The sequence below is a fragment of the Lontra canadensis genome, unplaced genomic scaffold, assembly GCF_010015895.1.
Source record: "Lontra canadensis isolate GAN:19392208 unplaced genomic scaffold, GSC_riverotter_1.0 scaffold115, whole genome shotgun sequence".
Classification (NCBI taxonomy): Eukaryota; Metazoa; Chordata; class Mammalia; order Carnivora; family Mustelidae; genus Lontra; species Lontra canadensis.
In genome coordinates, this window is record NW_022631109.1 from 3,906,011 (window position 1) to 3,930,901 (window position 24,891).

General features: G+C 37.7%; 1 protein-coding gene across 1 annotated transcript in view; it reads left to right on the forward strand.

The window, feature by feature from the left end:
• Positions 1-24,891, forward strand: part of HSD17B12 (hydroxysteroid 17-beta dehydrogenase 12) — a 158,283-nt gene that overhangs the window by 52,442 nt on the left and 80,950 nt on the right. Inside the window, exons 2-3 of the mRNA XM_032840718.1 lie at positions 3,263-3,309; positions 4,634-4,709. Coding sequence (XP_032696609.1) covers positions 3,263-3,309; positions 4,634-4,709 — 123 coding nt within the window. The remainder of the gene's footprint in view (positions 1-3,262; positions 3,310-4,633; positions 4,710-24,891) is intronic.

The following is a 24,891-nucleotide window of genomic DNA, read 5'->3' on the forward strand; positions in this document are numbered from 1 at the left end:
GGTGGATGTGATCCCTAATGAGGGAGTAGAATAAGAGATTCAACAGAAGAGGGAGGCCAAAGGAATTCCCATGGTTATGTTCTAGAACAACAGCTGTGCAGCACAGTAGCCATTTCAGGGAGAAACAGGATAAAAGCTGGAGGGAACCGGGGAAGTAATCTCTATGGGGGGAAAAAAAAGGAAAAAAAATTCATGGGATTGACTCTGTGGAAAATTGTACTGAGAGGCTGTTAGGGAATGGGAGATTTAAAAAGAAACCTTTGCAAATGGAAGAAAAGGCAATTTGACTATAGGAAAATAAAAATGTTGACCAAGAAAGGAAATGTAATTATACTATATTATTTGATTCACTAGTGAGTAATATATTTATCTAGCCATAATAATTGTTGTATGATAAGGAATTTGACTGGCCTTCATCCCTGGTTCTTGGTGGGGAGAATCTAAATCCTTGGAATTTCTGAGTGACAGGATTGTCTTTATTATTCAGATGCTTTGAGATGACTCATAGTGGGATCCTGGATAGCTTCAAGATGGGGGCTGGTCATGCCGTAAAAACCAACCGTGTGATTAGAAGATTGGAGGTCTGAGCCATGTGACATCAGCTCAATCTTTCAATCTCTGGGAGGGAAGGGGGGATTGGAGGTTGAGGTCAGTGATACAGTCAACCATGCCTCTGTAATGGAGCCCATTAAAAATGCTGGACATTGAAGCTTGATGTGGCTTCCTAGTTGGTGAACATACTGGTGTTCTGTGAGGGTGAAGTGCCCTGATTCAGAGAGGGCACAGAAGCTCTGCATTTAGGACCTTCCTAGACCTTGCCCCTTGTGGCTGTTCACTTGGTTGGTCCTGATTTGTATTCTTTATTGAAAAACTGTAATCACAAATTTTTAAGTCCTGAGTCCTGTGACTTGTTTAGTGAATTGCTAAACCCGAGGAGTTGTGGGAACCCTGAGTTTTGCAGTCAGTCAGCGTAGATGCCTGTCAGGACCTCTGAATTTGCAACTGATGCCTGGCATATGGACAGTTTTGCTGGGGCCCATGTCCTAAGGCTAGTGTTAGAATTGAGTTACATTATTATAATAATGTACACATTGAGTATTGACAGAGCACTCTCTCCCGCCCCCGCAAACCCTAAAAGCACAAATATCACTGTTCTGCAACATCTAGTGAAATTCTGTATCTCAGTGGTTAACAGTGGCTGCTAATAAAACAACAAAGACAGATAACCAGACATGTGCCTCCTGATGTAAATATGTGTTATTGCTTGTGAAGTATTCTTACCAAAAAAAATCAAACTTGAATTTGATCAAGCATTGATAGGTAACCACTAGGGGACAGAAGAACATGTTATATGACATCAGGGGAATGTAATCAGTAAATGCCATGCTGGGAAAGTAATAGGATCCAATATCTTCAACAACTAGTAGGGAAGTTGGGGGTCTGGGGAGGAAGGGGAGGGAGAGGGAGTAGAAGCAGAGGAGAGAGAGATGGAGATTGAATAAATAGATACAGAAAGGTAGATGGATAGATAGACCTATAGTCTTAAAAATAGACATTAACCAATTTTAAGTATGGAAGTTATTTAATCCTGATTTGACCAAATTATTAGAAGTTTTCTGAAACACTTGGGGGAATTTACATACTGATTAGATAATTGATGTTTGATTTGAGATTAGATAATTTAATTAGGACTTATTTACAGTTTAGGAATGTGATAATGGTATTGTGGCTATTTTAAATAACATATAATGAAGTTCTTATGAAGTCATATGATGTTAGTGATTTACTTAATCTGAGGTGGGAGGAAGTGGGTGGGGGTATATAGTTGAAGCAACATTATTTAAAATTAAGTTGATAGTCTTTGAACTGGGTCATGGGTACATGGGGGTTTGTTATACTGTTTTTATTTTTTGATACGTTTGCCCTTGTGTAATTTGGAAAAAAGTGTTTTTAGTACAAATACAAGAAAATCCTACTTTACTCCATAACTTGTTTTCCATAGTTTGTAAATGGCTTGGAAAATCTCAGAGAAGTTTGAGGCACATCCCTAACAATTTGGAGGGGATAACGATAACTGTGCTCTGAATTTGTAACAAGCGTCATTCCAGTATTTCAGAGATAAGGTGCCATAATGAAGTCTGACCCATTATAATTTTCAAATGTTTCTGCTACATAAGGTTTTTGAGGGGCACCTGGGTGGCTAAGTTGGTTAAGCATATGCCTTTGGCTTGTGTCCTGATCCCAGGGTCCTGGGATGGAGCCCCACATCAGGCTCTCTGCTCAGTGGCATGTCTGCTTCTCCCTCTCCCTCTGTGCTCTTCTTACTTTCTCTCTCTCTCTCAGTAAATAAAATCTTTAAAAAAAGGAAAAAGGTTTTTGAGCTTGTAAGATAAATATACTTTCCTATAGAATAAATCATAGTCAATTTCTTTTTATTGCCCATAATTTTGAAAAATTAAGTTTATTCAAGTATAACAGATACATACATAAATATGCATTTTTAAAGTGAATTCTTTCACACTTTTATACCCAAATCAAGATAAAGAATATACATCCTCTACCCCAGAGATCCCTTAATGTCCCTTCCTTGTCATCTTGTCATCTACCCCCTCACCCAGAGGTAATCAATATTCTGATTTCCGTCATTGTAGATTAGTTTCACTTTTTTTTTTTTTTTTGGCCTTCGTAAATGGAATCATAACAGCTTGCATGCTTTTATGTCAGGCTTTTTTCACTTGGCATAATGTCTGGGAGACTAGTCCATGTTTTGAATATATCAGTAGTTCTTTTTTATTGCTATATAGTATTCCATTATATGAATATACCTCCGTTTACTTATTCTCCTGTAGATCAATGTTTGGGCCTGTTTACCTATTATGCATAAATAAAGCTACCATGGACATTCTTTTGGTAGACATGATCCGTTCATACTTCTTGGAAATTGCTTGGTCACAGGGTAGACACGTGTTTAGTTCTGGACCTAATGCCAAATAGCTTTTTTTCAAAGTGATTATGTCAAATTTACCGTGCTACCAGCAATGTATGAAAGTTCCAGTTCCTCCACAACCTTGTCAAGACTTGGTATTGTAGCCCTTTAAATTTTATCCCCTATGGTGGGTATTCCGTCTTAAATTTGAATCACTAGTGTTCCTTCATCTTTTACATTGAAGTATTACACAGGTCCTCTGGTGTATAACTGGTGGGTCCTATGATTGGTTCTTCGTTGTAGTTCTTAACCTAAACTGTTTTTTTCTTTTCCCAGTTGTCACAGGTAGTACTGATGGAATTGGAAAATCATATGCAGAAGAGGTAGGTAATTTTCAAGACCTTTTTCTTGGTTAAAAATAAAACAAATACAGGATGATCTCTTATAGTTGCTTTGATTTTTGAAGTTAAAAACAAATACAGTGTTATATAGTGCAATAGATATGCTTTATTTCTAATCAGAAACCCCACACTTGCTCAAAGACAATTTTAATACAAATTTTTGTGCAAAAATGAGTATAAAACTTTCTGTTCCATTAAGTTGGAATTGGGGAAAATGTAGCATAGTTTTATTTTATATTGTGTAATTATGGACAGTCCTTAGTCAGTTGTTTTGAACTCTTTTCCAAAAGGTGGCTATGTTATTAGGCAATAGTTATATTTCCAGGCTAGTCCATGGCATCGTTTCTTTATAAGGAAGACTATGATTGACGAAAAGATATTGACAGACATGGGCAAAGGGTTCAAGTTCTCTGTAATGTCATGAAAAGGGTAGGGACCGTGGTAATTTGAGGGCCATTGTACAAAGCAGGAGTGTTGGTAGTACTCTTTGAAGGCAAGCTTCCCTGCCCTCTGGTTCTGCGGAGGCATCACAGCTTATGATAGTGCCCAATTCTGATGACAGTCTTGGCAGATCTTTTTAAAAGCTTTTACGGGCGCCGGGGTGGCTCAGTCGGTTAAGCCGCTGCCTTCAGCTCAGGTCATGATCCCAAGGTCCTGGGATCTTGCCCCGCATCAGGCTCCCTGCTCAGCGGGGAGCCTGGTTCTCCCTCTCCTTCTACTGCTCCCCCTCCTTGTGCTCTCTCTCTCAAATAAATAAACAAATTAAAAAAAATAAACCTGAATTTTAAATTATAGAAGTAGTAGATACTATTTATTTATTTATTTTTGAAAGATTATTTATTTTAGAGGGAGATCATGAGCATGAGTGGGAGAGGCGGAGGGAGAAGAAGAGAGACTCTCAAGCCGACTCTGCATGCAGGGCTTGATCTCATGACCCTAAGATCACGACTTGAGCTCAAACTGAGAGGCACTTAACCCCCTACACCACCCAGATGCCCCAGTACTTATGATTTTAAAAACTAAAGCAGTGTAGATGGGTATAAAATGAAAAGTAAAAGTTTTATTCTTTCTGAAACCCTTGATATTTGTATACTAGCTTGACTCAGAAAGACAGCCCTTTGGAAGACTCCTTTGTAAAGTCTTCATTTTGAATTGGCCATTCATTACTACTTAATTTTATTTATTCATTTTTTTGTTGGATTTATCATATTATCAGATTTTCTTAAAATGAGAGTATATCTGATTTCTGTTTTTTAATGATATGTACAGGTGTGATTCAATTGCTTGGTGTTTTTTATTGTTTCAGTTAGCAAAACACGGAATGAAGGTTGTCCTTATCAGCAGATCACAGGATAAACTGAATCAAGTTTCCAGTGAAATAAGTAAGTTTTTCACACACCCTCTTCTTTCATATTTACAAAAGGAATACAGCTAATCTAAGTTGAATGTTTTCAAGTAGGTATCTAGCACTGACATATTTATAGTTCAGAACGCTTCTTTCTTATGTTGTTAAAAAGTGTGCTTTAAAATGGGTCATCAACTTTTTTCAAATTAATATGGGACTGTTAAAATTTCCTTAAAATGTCTTTTCCTGACTCATTTAAGTTGTTTTTAGGAGTCAGCTTCTCTGATTATTTTTTCATGTTCTACTTAAACACCTGAATTCCTTTTCTGTTGCTTTATTTCAGTATTCTTGCATTTTTTTTTTACTCTTTGACATCATTGCCTCTAAATTTTTTTCATATATAATTGAAGAAAAATACAGAAGGCAGCCTATATATATATATATCTTTTGAGCTTTCTTCTTAGTCAGCTGTGCTGGAAACCTGAATTACTATGTAGCAAAGATTCTTAACTCATGTCTAATTAACCAACCCCATGGGTAAAGTAGTCCTATCCATTCCTTGGTAGAGCACACCACTGTTTCCAGGGTGCTGATCGTTTGTGGCCGGTCGGCTTCTGAGTGTGAGGCTTTTGCATGTTAACCCCCACGAGTTAACTTACTTGCTTTAAGAGTCAGCTCTGTGTGTTCCCAAACTTAGGCTGAATGCATTTATTATTTAATATTCCACACAGATGCAATATTTGTGTAAAAAGGGGGAGTTATTTCTACGAAAACTAATTTGAATGCCTGAAAAGGGTGAGAAAAGCGAGTTCTTTCAGAAATCGGCTGTCAAATTAGGGGTGAACAAGACAAATGTAAACTAATTGGAAAAAATGATAAAAAGTAGAAATTTGCTCTCCACTTGTTTCATACGTGTTGAAATTTTTGCTGCACTTTACAAGAACTGAAACTGCAATCATAAAGGATGCATTATGAGCGTGGGTGAGACAGGAAAGTCGGGAATACCAGTCAGCAGACCTAAACTCTTATGGAAGGCAGGGGTCCTGCCTGGACGATTGGTGAATGAATTACCTTTATGCAAGACTTAAATAAAGTGGTTACAATGTGTATTTATCGTTTTCTAGGATTCCCGCTTTAACTTCTGTGAGTAGCCAACTAACAAACTGCTCTAATTCTTTCGGATGAGAGAAGATTTCTTCTGTGTTTTTTTTTCAGCGTTATTGAGATATAATTGATGTAGAACATTGTGTAAGTTTAAGGTGTACCACATGCTGTATTTTATTATTAACATTACTACCTACCGTTAGCGTTCATATGGTGCTTTATTATTTATTTATTCATTCCCTCACATGTATTATCCTTTTTAAGCTTTCAAACATCCTTGTGAGGTGAATATTTTTGTTATTGTTTCTTTCCAGACCGTAACTGGTCCTTCTTGATAGATTATATATAAATGCACTTTTTCTTTATGTAAAAAAAGATCTTTATAAATACTGATACTAAGTATACTAAGTCTTATTTTTTTTCTTAAAATTTTTTTTAAACCCTGTTACAGTCATAGATTTTTTATATCTTGAGCATTTAAGGATTTTAACTTTCAAGTTTTGAATTATGTAAACACAGCTCTGAAGGTTCAAGACATACAGTATTTTGCAGTTTGGCTAAGGTGTGAATTTGACTTAAGCCATGGCATTGATGAGCCTGGCGCAGTTAGCTTAGGTAGTTGAACTTTCCATATTGCCCGGATCTTAACACTGTTTCTTTCTTAGTTACTTGTGCTCATGCGTATAATTAACTCTTACAGTGATAAAAATGTTGTGTTGGTGCATGTGTAGATAAAACTGGCTGTTAATGAAAGCATTTGCTCATGGCTGGAAGTTAAGGTTCATAGGTGAAAAATAGAACCTTTGATGAAATGGAATGTTGAATTTTGAAATGCTGTGATCTGAACGAATCCACCGTCTACTTGATCCCAAGACAAGTAAGAGCTCCCTCATGACGGTCTTTGAGAAGGTGCTCCAGCCTGTACAAAAAATTGCTCAGCAAGCCAGAAATATACTTTAATGATATTTGAGAATTTATTAACTTGTGATATGAGGTGACATGTGACTGTGGGCAGAGATACGGTTCTGGATAAAGACAGGATCCTGTTCAAACATTTTCATGAAGGGGCATATGGTGATGCACTGAATTGATCTTTACTATGTTTTCCTGGGCGTTGTATAAATTAAATGAGAAAGGTGGTATCAGCAGACCAGGTCGTCAGTTCTAAGTTGAAGAAATACAAAGAGGAGTTTATGTATACCTGTACAGGTTTTCAGCTCAGATGTAAATCATCTCTTTGTCAGGATAGTGTTTTCATGCACATCTCTATTCCAGAAGGAGGGACCACAATTTAATGTTGACGAAGACAGAATAACTCTGTTTATGCCTTTAGCACATCTTTATTGAATGCCTGTGTACCAGGTTCTATGCTAGCTGGTCACTGTACAGTGGTGAGCATGGCAGAAGCTTTTCTTGCTTTCATGGAACTTCTGTGCTGGTGGAGGAGACAGAGGAAAACAATAGGTAAAAAATCAAAACAAAACAAAGCAAATCAGACAAATAAATAATTGCAGTTTATAATAGTGCCATGAAAGAAAGAAACAAGGAGAGAACACGGAGAGGTTCTCATTTTGTGGCAGTGTGAATTTTATGACTGACCAGGTGTTAAAGGCCAGACTAATAGCCTCTTGCCCATATAGTGCCACTCCGGTTATGCAGCTGGAGCCTTAGGTGCCAAGAATATGCGCTGGGCCCTCTTAGGGGGTGTAGTGCGGAGGGGTTATATGCGCAAGCTGCACATGATAAATGTGCTCCAGCATTCCTCTTTTCTTAAGCCTTTGAATCCCTGCCTCTACATCATGCCAAGAAAGTTGTAGCCTCCCAGTCTTACTAGACGGAAGGCCGTCATGGAGTCCCAAGTTGCAGTCAGCCACCCAAGTCAACTCTTAGAGTGCCTTCCAGTTGTACGAGCTAACAGTTAAGTCCTAAATCTCTGGTAAGTGATTCCTGTCTTTAAAAATATCCCAGTCTGGTATTGGATTATGTTTTCCTTGGCCTAACACTCTTCGAATCATTCTCACCCAGATTTCCTAGCCATCTCCCAGTACCAATGAGCACACTTGTGCAGTTATTTTTGTGTGTCAGCCACTACTTTATGGATCTGACTTTATCCTTGTTCCTCAAAGAATGCTTGTGAGTAGCAGTAAGGGGATCATCTGGTTGGGTCTTGAGGAGAAGAAGAATTCTCTTGCAAGAAAACTGCCTTAAAGTTATCGTGAGGTTCTGCTGGTTCTTCTGTCCAGGGAAAACGAAGGTCTTCCAACACAGGAGAGAAGGGTGTTTCTCTTTGCATTGGCAAGGGGGGGCTCAGAATGGCTTAGGGGTTCAAGATCCTTGGCTTCAGTTGAGCCCACCCAGATATCCCCATCCCAAGTCTCCTTCAGTGTTCTCACTTCCGTACATGAGACGTGGTGAGTCTGGGAGTGCAGCTTACACACTGTAATTCTGCCCCTGGCTCAGTTAAAGCCGATGTCAGCAAGGGGAGCCTGTGGCTGTAGAACATGAGGGTTTTTCCTAGGGCTGCCATAGAAGTTCTCTGCTTCTCTGCTCAGAAATGGGACTGAAAGCTTAAAGGCCCAAGCTGGTCGTTTGAGACGAAGCTGTGCCATACTACAATCTCTGTGTTCATCACTTCTGCCCAACTCAAATATGACGGCCACTTGGTCCCTTAAGGCGCTTCTTCAGAGGACACTGTATTATAATCAGCAGCCAGCATTCATTTGATTAGTGGCAATGCGACTGCATTATGGATCAAATCAGACCAATACCAAAAAATCCTTTGAGGTCTGTTTTCGGGGATCCCACTCCTGATACCAATTTCTGTATCAGACAGACTTGAGTCAAGAAACAGAAGTCAGGCAAGTTAGTTTAACTAGGCTAACTTGTCTTTTCTAGTTCAGCTCTCACATTCACTTCAGGAGGTTAAACTCATCCCTCCGCCTTTCCTATGTGACTGAAAGAAGAAAAGAGGAAAGGAGGGGATTGAAAAAGAAACCACATGCCAATTGAGAAAAAACAGGACTCTTCTGGGCTCCTGTCACCTTCTGACTCTCCACTGTCATTATGTAAACTTGGGGATTCTATTCCTTTAGAAGCAATTTCTCGTGAGTGTGGAGGACAACCTACTTACAAAAGTTCTTCAGGAGAATTTTTAAAGGATTATATATAGTTTAGTAGGGAACTAAATGTTTTGCCAACAATGGATAAGTGCCTTCTTGGGATCAATTGCTTTGATGAATTTTCGCTTCTTTGTAAGGATAACTGTCACCTGTTGAATTAATACAAGCTGAGAGTCAACACATATATAATAAGCTTCTTTTATTATCTTTGTTAGCCAGGATTATTAATATATTCAATATTTGGTCAGTTTTGATTTGTCAAAGCAAAAACCTCCTAGATAATGTTTGAACTCTGAGCTATGTTTTTACTTGCAAAAAGCACAATGCAAAGACTAGCTTTTAGAACAACCTATTGGTTGAATAGAGAGATGGTGATATTACAGCTCATATTAGTACAGGGCAGTGGGTAATTCTGATCGCATTCACCTTAATCAGCTTTGATTAAAAAAATACAAATTCTGTCTTTGATTAAAACAAACAAAACAAGGGGTGTTTGGCTTAGTCAGAAGAGCATCTGACTCTTGATCTCTGGTCAGGTCAAGAGTCTAAGCCCCATGTGGTAGAGATTACTTGAATTAAAAAACAAACAAACAAAGAAACAGGGTGTTTCTCTCTTTTTGTTAATTATCTTAGGGTGTAAAGCTCTGGGATGACCCTGTAATTCCATGGTCTCTTAAGAAATGCTTTTAGAAATGTAAATCTTACTAGTCAGGTAGTCAACAGAGGGATAGGGTTAGGTTAAAAAAGAATCACTTTCATTTTTTCAAACCTTGCCTCTGATCAAATCTGTATAGTTAGGTGTAGATTTGACCAAATAAGTTTGTTTCACCATTTTCTGATGCACTCTCAGTATCATTAATGTAATGCCTTGTTTTATTTATCCTGTTTCATTTACATAAGGACAACAAGGTAGTAGTGAACCATTTTACTTTCATGTTTAATGAAACTAGAACCACATGATGTGTCAGGGTCAGAGAGTTGACCATGCAGCCCTTAGAATCTTAAATGTTTTTCTGGTACTTCTGTAGTTACCAGAAACATTTTTATTGTCCTTGCAGTTCACATATTCTAAAGTAAGGAACTACCAGGAACCAAAAGCCTCCCATTTTGTCTGTGGTGCCTCTGATTATAGAGGTATCCTCTTACTCCAAGATCCCCAGGTTTGTCAATGTTTCCGGAAAGTAACATTGTGTACCACCCATGAGACCAAGGTCCCAGAAGATCCTGGCTACCACGTAGGTGCCAGGACAGTTTCTTTGAAGCATTGTTTCTACATATTGGAGTGGAATTATTGTTCCTTACTAGTGGGCTTGTCATGCCTAATTAAATGAGATTTACCGTTAAATGAAACGTTTCTGGCATGGTCATGGTTACAAATTTGTTTTATCTAATTATATCCTGGTAGGAGGAAGGATAGATTCTTATTGAGCCTATGCAAGTAATTACATTGCCATGTAAGGTGAAGAACTCGGTAAGGGCCTGTATGCCATCTAACCATCATTCTGATTAGTTTTGCAGACAAGGCCAGTCAATATGTCTTGTATTTTCTATACAATTTCCATCTTGAGATTTGCCTAGATGAATAACATCTAGGCAATAACTAACAATTGAATAGTTTATGTTCCAGTTGCTATTGCTGCATAACAACCACCCCAAACTTACCAATGTGAAATAAAACTGTGTTAGTTGCTCAGAAATTCTGCTGATCGGGAGTTTTGCCAGGACTCGGGGAAATGATTCTTTGGCTTCTCATGGCATTACCAAGTTCCCTAACTGTGACACTCAGTAGCAGAGAGGCTGGTTCAAAAGATTTGAGATGGCTTCTCTCACAGGGCTGGTGCCATGGTCGAGAATGACCGGAAAGCTGGACAGAGCTGGGACTGTTGTCCATGGTGCCTTTGCATAACCTGCCTAGCATGGCCAGATCTGGGGAGCTGGACTCCTCACACGGTAACTGCATCCCTCACAATGGATGTTGCAAGACAATGAATCATACGCTGATGTCCTTTTGTGGCCTGCCCTCAGAACTCACACAGCGTTACTTTCGTCATATTCTGTTGGTCAAAGCAGACACGAGCCAGCCCAGATCCCAGGTGAAAATAATAGATTCCACCTCTTGATGGAGGAGCGACTTGGTAACATTGGAAAAGAGCGTGTGGGAAGGGAGATATTTTTGGAAAATAAAATCCGGATCTGGAGAATACAATCTGCCACAGTTTATAAGCTATATTTTTCTCGATTTCTGGGGGATCAGTTGGAGCAACACACCATTCTAAGAGTGCTTTGTTCCAGTTTGCCTAAGGACAGTCAGCCACCAAGGAAGGTTGCGGGGGAGTAAAAAATTAAGAAAAAAATGTTTTCTTAAAACCACTATTAAAATTTCTTCATTGACCTCATACAGTTGCAAAATTAATTCTTGTTCCATTGGATCTTGGGGCAAGAGCATTAAAGAGTCCTATAGATACTGACTCAGTTTCCTGGTATATCTGTCCCATAGGCTGAGCTTGGTGGCAGTGTCAGGTTATGCTGGGAAGGAAGTCTGAAACAGGAGTTGACTCTTTACAGCATCCGTGGAGGTCAAGAGTACTGCAACAGGCCTCCATCTACCGAGGCTGTTATTCTTTGGGTGTTCTTCCTAAAGACTCAGTTCTCTGACCTCCAGCTTATGGGCCTCCAGCTTTTGGCAAACTTGAAGGAAAAGTAGGAATCCACCTGTTAATAAGACTGATGGTCTCTGGTTTACTTATTACAATAATTAACAGTGTCAGAAGAGAATACCCAATTCTGGTATGATATAGAGCTAATTAATGATTTAGTGATTTTTCTCAGGGCATGAGCCTTATGGTGGACACTAAAGGCATTGAAAAAGCTCCAGGGACTTCTATAAAGTGTGTTTTAAAATTGTCACCATTTAACCGTAATCTTAGATATCGTTTTGTTCATAGCTGTGTGCCAGGCTGTGCACAGGAGCATGAATATGTTTCTGTCCATCCTGAAAAGTATACACATGTTGAACGATATTCATTATTAGTCAGACCGTGGCTCTTCCCATGCTGTGGGTAAACAGGGCAGCTCTCATAAGAGAGTTAAGCTAATTAAAGATACGGAAAATATACTACATATCTAGTTTTTTTCCTAATAGCCTCTCTGCTCAGTAGTGCTCTAGTGGCCATCTGGGAAATACCAATGATGGTTTGACTATACCATACACTTTAATCAATTTCATTTTTTTTTTAAGATTTTTATTTATTTGACAGGCAGAGATCACAAGTAGGCAGAGAGGCAGGCAGAGAGAGAGAGAGGAGGAGGAGGCAGGCTCCCTGCTGAGCAGAGAGCCCGATGTGAGGCTCGATCCCAGGACCCTGGGATCATGACCTGAGCCGAAGGCAGAGGCTTTAACCACTGAGCCACCCAGGCGCCCCCAATTTCATTATTTTTAATTTTATGGCCCAAATTTGTGAAGGCAGTAGCATAAAGAGTTGTCAGGAGACTAGTGATTATAGCAAAATATAAGCATAAATCACAGGTGCCCAAGACAAAAAATGATGAGAGTGGTGGTTTAAGTGACAGTCAGTAAAATAAAACATAGCCTTAAGAAACAATAATTATTAGGAAATCCAGCTTTTTTAGAATCGAGAAACTTTTGTTAAACAATGATTCAAGGGCATGACTAAAGTCAACAGAAAAGCTTAAAAGGTTAACAGGCTGTTAGAAAGTGAGAGTGTTTTGGGGAGATAAGGAACCTTTGTTGGCCAGGCTGGACACTGATGATACAGAATGATTTTTTTTTACAGCTTTCTCATTAAGAGAAGACTATATTATCAAAGACCAAGTTTCTCTTCAACAATTTGTTTCAAATTATTTAATTCATAAGCTTTCTTTGTTGATTTTAATATATTTTATATACTTACTTATATATATATTTAGATAAGTTAACACTTTCCCCTGAAGCTTAAAATGCATTAACTTTATGTGCTGTTATTACATTGTAAGAAAACTCACCTATCGCCACCTGAATTGGGGTTTTCTTTAAGATGCCTCCTTCTTTAACTCACTGTGATACTAATATAGTATCTTAAGGTCATTTAAGGATCATAGAAGTTATATTTAAGTTGACAGTGTGGAGCAATACAGTCATTATTGATACCAAGTTTGTCCAAAAGATGACATTTACAAATTTTACACAGAGGACAGGAAGAGTAATATCAGTGATTTGCAGTATTGTCTGAAAGTTTAGAAGAAGCTATCCTTTCATGAAGGATGAATGAAATATTGCAATGGCATTAAATCCCAGACTGTGATATGATCAGAAAGAAGAGATATAGCCACTTTTAAAATTAAAATGGTCAAACCAGTTCTAATTTGGCCATTTTACCTTAATTAGGACTTACATGTATATCTTAGATTCTTATGTAATTCTTTGTTTATATACCAATTAATAAAAATACTTCAAAAGTTTATTAGTACATTTAAAAAAACTATTAGTTGCTAGCCAAACATCTGTTTGAATTTTTTACTGTCTTTTCTCAAGCTGGCCGTTTCTATAAGGATGATTTTTCTGAAATTTCTAGTACATTTTAAAGCATTAGAAGTTTTGTTCTTGTCTGGTCATTCTTGAACTTTCTCTTTTCAGATTTAAGGGAACACTGATTAATCTCTATAAGCCACTCAAGAAGCTTTTTAAAATACAAAATAGTTGATTGACGGTATTGTTCAAGTCTCCTGTATCTTCATTGATTTTTCTGTGTACTTGCTGTGGGGAGGGTGTTGAAATCCCCAACTGTAATTATGGATTTGTCTGTTTCTTTTTGTCTCTTTTTTTGTTATTAGATGCATTAACATTTAGGGGTGATATGTTTTCTTGATGAATTCATTCCTTTATCATTATGAAATGACCTTTTTTATTCTTGGTAATATTCTTTGGACTGAAATCAGCTTCGTTTATCTTTCTTTTGGTTGGTGTTAGCATGGAATATATTTTTTTTTCTGTCTTTTCTTTTAACCTATATGTGCCTTATATTCATTTATTTATTTTTTATTTTTAAAAATTTTTATTGTGTTATGTTAGTCACCATAAAATACATCATTTGTTTTTGATTGTGCTTTATATTTAAAGCATAATCTTTTAAATAAATCTTTAAATCTTAAAATTTAAACAGCATAGATTTGGTCATTTTTTAAAAAAATTCAATTTGATGACTTCTGCCTTTTAACTGGGGTTCTCAGACCATTTACACTTAATGTTATTATTGATAGGATTGGGTTAAGATCTACCCATTTACTCTGTTTTCTGTTCATCTCATCTGTTCTTTGTTCCCTTGTTGTTTTTTTTTTTTTTTTCTGCCTATGTTTGGATTAATAACATGCTTTTAATCATTCTTTACTATTGGAGCACTTGGGTGGTTCAGTTGTTAAGCGTTTGCCATCGGCTCAGGTCATGATCCCAGGGTCCTGGTATCTTGCCCCACATCGGGCTCCTTGCTCCGCGGGAAGCCTGCTTCTCCCTCTCTCACTCCCCCTGCTTGTGTTCTCTCTCTTGCTGTGTCTCTCTCTGTCAAATAAAATAAGATAAAATTAGATAAGATAAAATAAAATAAAATAAATCATTCCTTATTTCCTTCCTTGGCTATTGGCTGTACATATTTTTTCTTTGTTTTCAGTGATTGCTTTAGATTTAGCAGTGTTTACCTTGTCACAGGCTACTACTACTTGATGTAGAGCACAAGAATGTGATGACAGTATACTCCCATTCCCCACTGTTTTATTTATTTCTATATATGTTATGAATTGTATAACATTTTTGCCATAGTCAACTATATTTTAGAGAGAAACTTATTTTTTATTTTTTTAAGTGTTCTTTATTTGCACACATTATTTCTTATGTTATTCATTCCTTTTTATGGGTACATAATTCAGTCAGGAATCTTATTTTTTTTCTTACCGGTCTGAAAGACTTCCTTTTATATCTCTTATAGTGCTGGTCTGCTACTGATGTATTTTTTTTGTAAGTCTGAACAAAAACATTTAGCTTTGAATGTATTTTCTCTGGGTATAAAATTTTATGATGACATTCTTTCTTCCCCTTTCACTACTTTACTTTGCCTCATTCTGGTCTCTAGTGTTTTTGAGAGGTCTGCTGTTATTTCTTTTTTCTTTCTTTCTTTCTTTCTTTCTTTCTTTCTTTTTTTTTTTTTTTACTACATTGTGTAAGTCACTTTGTTTTTCTTCTCTGGTTACTTTTAAGATTTATCTTTTTATTAGCAGCTTTAAGGAATTTGAGTATTTTGCCCCATGGTGTACTTTTCTTCATGTTTCTCCTACTTGGAATTGATTGAGCTTAAATTTGTATGTTTGTTATTTTCATTATATTGGGAAAATTGGGGCCATCAAATATTTTTTCTATCCTTCACTCTCTTTTTAGGATTCTAGGTATACATATATTGAATGGATTAAAGTTGACTCTCAACTTACTGATGTTGTCTTCTTTCCTTTTCTTTTTGGGGGAGGTATCTCTTTTCTGTGTTTCATTTTAGAGAGTGACTATTGCCATGCCTTTACATTCATTAATCTTTCTTTCTCTAGTTTCTAATCTGCCATTAATCCTGTTAGTGTATTTTTTTTTTAAATTCAGATATTTTATTTTTCTCTCAAAATAAAATTTAGGTCATTTTTGTATCTTCTTTATCTCTTTTAAAGATGTTTGCCCTTTCCATTTTTGAACATACACCAGCCCTTATATGTGGGGGATGTGTTCCAAGACCCACCCCCCCATGCCTGAAACTGTGGGTAGTACTGAGCCCTGCACATACTTTGTTTTTTTTCTGTATATCCATACTTAGGATAAAGTTTAATTTATAATTAGATGCAACAAGAGATTAACAACAAAATAATAGAATAATTACAATATACTGTAATACAAATTATATGAATGTTAGTCTCTCAAAATACTTTATTGTACTGTTCTCACCCTTCTTGTGGTGATTGGAAATGACAAAATGCCTACGTGATGAGATGAAGGACATAGGCATTGTGACCTCGCATTGGGCTACTGTTGACCTGCTGACGACTCATCAGAAGGGGAATCACCTGCTTCCAGACCGTAGCTGATTGTGGCTAACTAAAACCTTGGAAAGCAATACTGTGAATAAGGGAGGATTACTGTATATAGTGTGCTCTTGCTCTTGTTTTATCCTTGTCTTTCTTTTGCTGTTAGTCTCACTCATGCTCTCTGTCCACTGTCTAGTAATTCTAGGGACTCTGTCTTACCCACATGCTTAAGGCTCTTTCCTCAACTCGGGGGAACTGCTGATCTCTATTTGAGTCCCTCTCCCTGCATTCTAGTCTAAAAAATCTGTAGGCTGTAAGTTAGGGCAGCTGCAAGGCTCACCTCATTTGTTTCCCTTCTTGTGGATATCAGTGTCCTGAACTGTCTATCTTGCACTGACTGAAATCCATTGTTTGACATATTTTGTCCAGTTTTTTCAGTTTAAGGTCATGGGGTAAATCTTGTCTGTTATACCATCATGGCTGGAAACAGAAAAGCCTCATATCCCCCTCCCCTTTCCCCTTACAGATCCTTATAGATTTCCTGGTAAATATAATTATTATCTTTGCACATGTCTATAAATATTTGGTCTGCATTAGGCTTTTTTTTTTTTTTTTTAAGAGTGCATTTATTTGTCAGAGAGCATAAGCAGGGTGAAGCGGAGCCTGATGCAGGACTCGATCCCAAGACCCTGCGATCATGACCTGTGCTGAAGGCAGATGCTTAACTGACTGAGCCACCCAGGCGTCCCTGCATTAGGCTTTAAGGAAAGAACAGGACTGAATGTTTTTGCACGTTTGCCCTGGGCTTCATATGGTTAAGGGGGATGGGTCCACTTCGCAAGTGTTGCAAGTGTTATTTTGGTGACCGAAAAGAACCTTTCTGAAACGTTTTAGTATTTTTAATCTTGCACAGAAAGATACTTTTGAAATTTAGTTGATGTTCCAATTTTGGCACAAGTGGTTTTCAGAGCTAATGTGGGATCCTCTTGTAAACTGTCCAACTAAATCATTTCGCCAAGTGTACCTTGTTGCCACTTCATTACTGTTTGTTACCAATCGTTTACCCTGGTAGAGAACAACATCTGTAATATGGGTGGATATTTTGTTAGAAATGTAGCCTACCTACCAATTAGTTGGCCCAGCCAAATGAGCATGTGTTGATCTGCATCTGCAATTAAGGCAGCTGCTTGAAATTCACTGTTCTACAGCTGGCATTAAGTGCGTGGGAGTGTACTGCACTGTGGCCAGACGGCGAACTATACCTCTTAATTAAGACATTTGCTTATGTTTGCATGGTTTCTTTAAAACAGCGAGTGGTCTTTCCAATTGGATTATTGATGGCTCGGTAACTTTTATGTAAAATAAAACTTTTTTTAGTTGAGGAAATATGGGGCCAAGGTGTTCTGAAATGAGTCCCATTTAAGTAGATGATTGGTGTTTCTCCTCCCACTTGAAAATTATTAGTTGTTAATCTAAGTGGATAATTGTAATTTGGGGTATGGACTTAAACTATAAAAGAATTCGTAGAAAGGCATATTCTTTGGATGTATTTATAAAGTGCTTCAGGACTTTCACGTAGGGATTGCTTCTCTTTTCATCATGGAAAGAAAGTACTTTGAAAGTTTGATGGAAAAGGTTCACTTTAACTTGGTTTTTCCATCCAATAAAGTTATATATTTTCTTGCCAATTATCCATCATTTTAATAGTTTTATACCATTACTTCTTGAATGCCAAGTTTATGTTACATGCTACTCTTTATAAATCTTTAACTACCAAGTACTAATTTAAATGACTTAGTGCTAAATCTAATACTAAAGTGAAAGGGAAGATGAATCCATTAAAACCAACAAGAAATTTCATAAATTTTGAATTCTTTTATTCCTTCACTGTTAAGAAAAATCAATAGAATTAACATCTAATGAAAAAGGCTGATAGTATTAAAGAGTGTTGATGTCAAATCAGCTTTCATTGTGTTTCCATTCTGTTTAATGCTGTAGTGATGTATAAAATCTTAAATGTAATCACCCTTCAATAACTGATAAAAATATTAAGCCACAAAATGTAAGTATATTCATTTTGGGGGAACACTGAGTGGAATCACGTTTAGGTATGTGTACTTTAGAAAACGTACCCCACATGATTTTAAAGGTCATTCCTGTTTAGGAACTACTGATAGACTAAACCCCTTTTTAAATATGGAAAGTAAGTCTGAGAAACCAAGTCTTACCTAGCTAATGACTGAAATGGGCAGAATCTTTGGCTTCTTGTGCTGTATTTTCCATTACCCCTCTGCTCTTAATTTGTGCTTTAAATGTTGTAGCTGGGGAACTAAGTGACAATTTGGGGGAGGTAAATATTGCCAAAACATAGTGTCATGGTTACATAGCATAAAGAGTTTAAAAAAGCAAACTAAACTCAACTTGTATCGTGACTGTGTTAAATTACAGTTCATTACAGTCAGTTGTTATCATTGGGTCAATTTTAGGATTGTGAGCATTTTTATTAAAACGGATGTATTTATTCCTTTCCATCTTTTAAAAATTTTTGAATAATTTTTTAGATGACGTGCAATGTTATATCAGTTTCAAGTGTAAAACAATGATTCATATCTCTATACATTATGGTACGCTTACCACAAGTGTAGCTTCCTTCTGTCACCATACAACACTATTACAGTATCATAGACTGTATTCCCTATGCTGTACTTTTATTCCCATGACTTATTCATCTCATAACCGGAAGCCTGTATCTCCCACTCCCTTTTACTCATTTGCCCATTCTCCCACAACCCTTCCTTCTGGCAACTATCAGTTTGTTGTCTATAAGGCTGATTCTACTTTTTGTTTGTTTATTCCTTTGCTTTGTTTTTTAGATTCCACATATGAGTGAAATCACATAGTACTTTTCTTTCTCGGTCTGACTTATTTAGTATAATATCCTCCCCCCCAACCAAGAATGGTCTTTTTATTTATTTATTTTTTAAATTTTTTATTTTTTATTAACATATAATGTATTATTAGCCCCAGGGTACAGGTCTGTGAATCGCCAGGTTTACACACTTCACAGCACTCACCATAGCACATACCTTCCCCAATGTCCATAACCCAATAGTATAATATCCTTAGGTCCATCCACGTTGCTGCAAATGGCAAGATTTCCTACCTTTTTATGGTTGTGGAATATTCAGTGTGTGTGTGTGTACCAAATCTTCCTTATCCTTCATCTTTTTTTTTTGTAATGATTTAATTAATTTATTTGTCAGAGAGAGAGAGAGAGCGCACGTACAAGCAGGGGAGCGGCAGTCTGAGGGAGAAGCAGGCTCCCTGCTGAGCAAGGAGCCAGATACAGGGCTCGATCCCAGGACCCTAGGATCATGACCTGAGCCAAAAGCAGGTGCTTAACCAACTGAGCCACCCAGGTGTCCCTCCATTCATCTTTTGATGAATTCTTAAGTTGCTTCCGCATCTTCTTGGCTATTGTAAATAATGCTGCAATAAACATAGGGATGCATGTATCCCTTTGAATTAGTGTTTTCATATTCTTTGGGTAAATACCCAGAGATATAATTACCGGATTGTATGGTAGTTCTATTTTTAATTCTTTGAGGAACCTCCATATTGTTTTTTGCAGTGGCTACACCTATTTACATTCCCACTAATAATGCACAAGGGTTCCTTTAACACTTGCTATTTCTTGTCTTTTTGATTCTAGCTATTCTGACAGGTATAAGGTAGTATCTCATTGTGGTTTTGATTTGCATTTCTCTGATGATTAGTGATGCCAAACAACTCTCCATGTACCTATTAGCCATCTGTATATCTTCTTTGGAAAAATATCTATTCAGGTCCTCTGCTCATTTTCTTAATTTAAATTTTAGGTGGTTAACATGCAGGGCACTACTGGTTTCTGGAGTCGAATTCAGTATTTTATCGCTTACATCCTAATACAGTGCTCGTCCCAACAAGTGTCCTCCATAAAACCTGTCACCTATCTAGCCCATCCCCCACCCACATCCCTCCATCAACCCTCAACTTGTTCTATAGTAAGAGGCTCTTACGGCTTGTTTCTCTCTCTCCGTTTCTCTTTCCCCCCTTCCTGTATATTTATCTGTTTTCTTTCTTAAATTCCTTCTATGAATGAGAGTATGTGGTGTTTGTCTTTCTCTGACTTATTTCACTTAGCATAATACACTTTAGCACCATCCATGTCACTGCAAATGCCAAGATTTCCTTCTTTTTGATGGCGGAGTAATATTCCTGTGTGTATCTGTGTGTGTGTCTCTCTGTCACATCTTTATCCATTCATCAGTGGGTCGACATTTTGGCTTTCCCCATAGTTTGGTTATTGTTGATAATGCTGCTATAAACATGGTGCATGTGTCCTTTCAAATCTGTATTTTTTTTTAAAGATATTTCTTCTCTTTCTTTTTTTTTTTTTAAAGATTTTATTTATTTATTTGACAGAGGGAGATCACAAGTAGGCAGAGAGGCAGGCAGAGAGAGAGGGGGAAGCAGGCTCCCCGCTGAGCAGAGAGCCTGATGTGGGGCTCGATCCCAGGACCCTGGGATCGTGACCTGAGCCGAAAGCAGAGGCTTTAACCCACTGAGCCACCCAGGCGCCCCCAAATCTGTATTTTTGTATCCTTTGGGTAAATACTTAGAAGTGCAATTGCTGGGTCATAGGGTAGTTTTATTTTTAATATTTTGAGGAACCTCCATACTGTTCTCCAGAGTGGCTGCACCAGTTTACATTCCTACCAACAGTGAAAGAGGGTTCCCCTTTCTCCGCATCCTCGCCAACACTTGTTGCATTCTATACAGTAATAACAGAACAGAAGAAAAAGAAATCAAGGAATCTATCACATTTGCAATTGCACCAAAAACAATAAGATACCAAGGAATAAATCTAATGGAAGAAGTAAAAGATCTGTACTCTGAAAACTATAGAATACTTATGAAAGAAATTGAAGAGTACACAAAGAAATAGAAAAGCATTCCATCCTCATGGATTGGAAGAACATTGTTAAAATGTCTATACTACCAAAAGCCATCTATACATCTACTGCAGTCCCCATCAAAATACCACCAGCATTTTTCATAGCGCTAGAACAAACGATCCTAAAAGTTGTATGGAACCACAAAAGACCCTGAATAGCCAAAGCAATTCTGAAAAAGAAAAACAAAACTGGAGGCATAACAATTTTTGTTTTCAAGGTATTACAAAGCTGTAGTCATCAAGACAGTATGGTACTGGCAAAAACAAACACAAAGATCAATGGAACAGAAAAAAGAATCCAGAAATGGACCCACAACTATCTGGTCTACTAATCTTTGAAAAAAGGCTTTTCAACAAACAGTGTTGGGAAAACTGGACAGCAACATGCAGAAGAATGATACTGGACCACTTTCTTACACCATACACAAAGATAAATTCAAAATGGATGAAAGACCTTAATGTGAGACAGGAAATCATGAAAATCCTAGAGGAGAACACAGGCTGCAACCTCTTCGACCTTGGCCATAGCAGCTTCTTACTAGTCCCGTCTTTGGAGGCAAAGGAAACAAAAGCAAAAATGAACTATTGGGACTTTATCAAGATAAAAAACTTCTGCACAGCGGAGAAAACAGTCAATGAAACTAAAAGGAAGCCTATGGAATGGGAGAAAATATTTGCTAATGACATATCTGATAAAGGGTATCCAAAATCTACAAAGAACTTATCAAACTCAACACCAAGAAAACAAATAACCCAATTGAGAAATGGGCAGGAGACTTGAATAGAAACTTTTCAAAGAAGACATCCAGGTGGCTAACAGACACATGAAGCGATCTCAACATCACTCATCATCAGGGAAACACAAATCAAAAGCATGTTGAGATACCATCTCACACCTGTCAGGATGGCTAAAAGTCCTTTTCATTTTTTTAAGACACAGCCGTGTCCAACTGGTTATTTAAGGATAACTTTGAATTAGTAACACCCTAACGTAACTGCATAAAACGGTTAACTTTACTAAAACGAGCTTTGATTAAAAACAAGTATTCCAGTAATATTTGAGAGGTTTCCTGTAAGAAGTGGTGAGATAAGCATCTGTGTCGATCCTTAGAACAAGTATGAGGACAAGCTGGCGTGGTTCCCCAAGATCCTGCAGTAGGCTGTATTGCTGATCTTCAGTTGGAGGCATCAAGTGCACATCTACTTCTGCTTTCACTGCTACGTGGTATTTCTTGCCTTCTTTCTAACTATTCATTCTCCTCTCCCCCAGTTTATCCTTTATGCTATTAATCCAGAACCCAAGGTGCCTTGAAAATGTGCCTTGTTTTCCGGTCTTGAATTGCTCAGAATTGTGGTTTTGACTCCTATTTCTGAACTGCATGGGGGATGGAAAACTCTGGAAAGCCTCTATTCATCCTCTGTGTGTCTTTTAGGAGTGGTTTGTGAGGCTGGATGTTGGACTGCCGGCAAGGTAGATGACACCCTCGGAGGTGGGACTCCAGCTTTCCTCCTGCTACAGGGTTGGCCACTCTGTTTTGATCGGTGTTATACATTGAGTTTTGCATCCTTTTGACAAAAGGGTCTGTTGCAGCGAAGTTTGAGAACCATAGCTATAGATAACTCCCCACACCTTCCTGGTCAGTCCTTATTGTGTCCTTCTAACAAAGGCCCTGTTTTACCCAGTATATGTCTCTATACGCCTAGCCTTTCAACCTCCTCTCAGAAAGAAATATCACCTTCTCTAGGAGCCAACCTTTTGCTGGTGTCTTGCTTACCAACCTCTTACTGGTTCCTTAAGGACTTGTTCCCACAGCATTCCTCTCCTCTGATGTCTCTAACAGATACCCCGAAACAGGTTTTTTTGGGCCTGATTTTTGTTTTAATGATCAGCAGATTTCACTTAATCACATAAATCTTACTTTTTATGTTTTCTTTTGAAAATCCAAATGATCTCTTAACCCTGGGCCCAGCATTCCTGTAGGGCAGCAATCCATTGGCATTGAGAACCAGTTGCCCTTTAGGTGGGTCCTGCCCTGCCAAGTTTGTCCCAGCCCATCCCTGCTCATGCAGTGCCTACGCATACGCTTTTATGGGGCTCTCTTCATGAACTTGAGTAACGAACTTGAGTAACGTGCTTGGCCCGAAGGACATTACAGTTTGTGACCTTTGTTACCCTTTACCGTTTGTGACCTTCATTACCCTTTCTAAGCACATCTAGAGAGAAATTCTATTTCATTTGCGTCATTGTCAGTGAAATAGCATTCTTCTCGTATGATATACTTATGCTTTATAAATATTCTCCATTAATTTTGCTTTTGTCTCCTAACAGAAACATACCTATAAATGTTAATATTAAAAACAATATAAACTCAGGATGTAAGAAAACCGTAAACATACAGGTTAGGAAGTGATCACAAAATTCTGGGAATCACATGCTCCCTCCTAATTATTTACTGTTCCTTCTTTCCTCTCCTGAGTTTCTTAATTTTAATTAAACTTCTAACATTATCTAATATTATTTTCTAATACTATCATTAATTTTGACTTCTTTGGTTTTTATATACATCACATAATACACTATGTATTCTATTGAGTTTTGGCTTCTTCAGTTCAGCATATAATGTATAGATGCAACATGCATTCACGTGTGCTCCGAGGACATGCCCAGGACTGTTCCCAGGATTGTTACTGATAATAGCAAAAAAATGTAGTTCATTTATTTTCAGCCCTTGTGAATATAGTTATCTATTCCATTGTTGATGGACATTCAGGTTGTTTCCCATTTTTGACTATTTTGGATCTGTCCTTGTAAGAGGACTTACATTCTTGAGACATACTGAGAGTCTCTTTGTCATACCTGGAACATTGCTTTTTCCATCAAATACATTGCTTAAGATAACGTTGTAAATACAGTAGCAGACTTGGAGTTAGTACCTAGACCTTAAATCCTTCTGTGGACTGACGCCTCACAAACAAAACAAAAAAACACCGAAGGAGATTGCATGATAATAAAAGAGGAGAAACCCCACATATACCAGTGAAGTATGCAAAATAAGCCCCCATCCAAGGCAGGGTCACATGTAGTCAAGCCTACCTTGAGGAAAGTTCTGGGGAAGAATCTGAGAATGGCTCTACCACAGGCAACAAAGGTATAAAGTCATAAAGGAGAGAATTTGAGGAATCTTAAAGAGCCATACTGAGCCAAAGCATTCAAGAGTATTTGTGGACACTGGTCACTATTTTACCCCCATAACTATGGTCAAACAGGTGATAGAGCGCATGGCTGCAGTTTTAATCATCCATACCAAGATTCTGATTTTTATGTCTTAGCTCTTGGTATGTTTTATGAATTTTAAACTTAAATATATCCAAAGTTTGAAAGCAGAATAGCTAACCTTCTTACTTAACTGCCTTAAAAGTTTTTAACCTACAAAGATTTTTCAAGTCGGGGCACCTGGATGGCTCATTCATTAAGTGTCTGCCTTTGGCTCAGGTCATGGTCCCAGGGTCCTGGGATCGAGCCCTGTGTCGGGCTCCCTGCTCGGTGGAAGCCTGCTTCTCCCTCTTCCACGCCTGCTGCTTGTGTTTCCTTTCTTGCTGTCCCTCTCTCTGCCAAATAAATAAATAAAAATCTTAAAAAAAAAAAAAAAAAAGATTTTGTAAGTCAGTTTACCCGGCAGTTTGCCCTCTGTTGGCATGGTTCCAAGTGGTGAGTGGTTACTAGTGAGATGTAAAGTCCATTTTAAAGATCACGTTAAGGCTGATGGAGGCTGAATATACTGCAAATTATTGCATTAAATGGAAAATAAACAGTTGTAAGACTCCCCTCCACCCATTCATTTTCTCTTAGAAGTTCATTCCTGAAAACGTGAGAATAGATGTGTCTTTATATAAGTTGTACCATCATAATGAAATCATGAATTAAAATATTTTTGTTATTTCTTTGGCTTTGT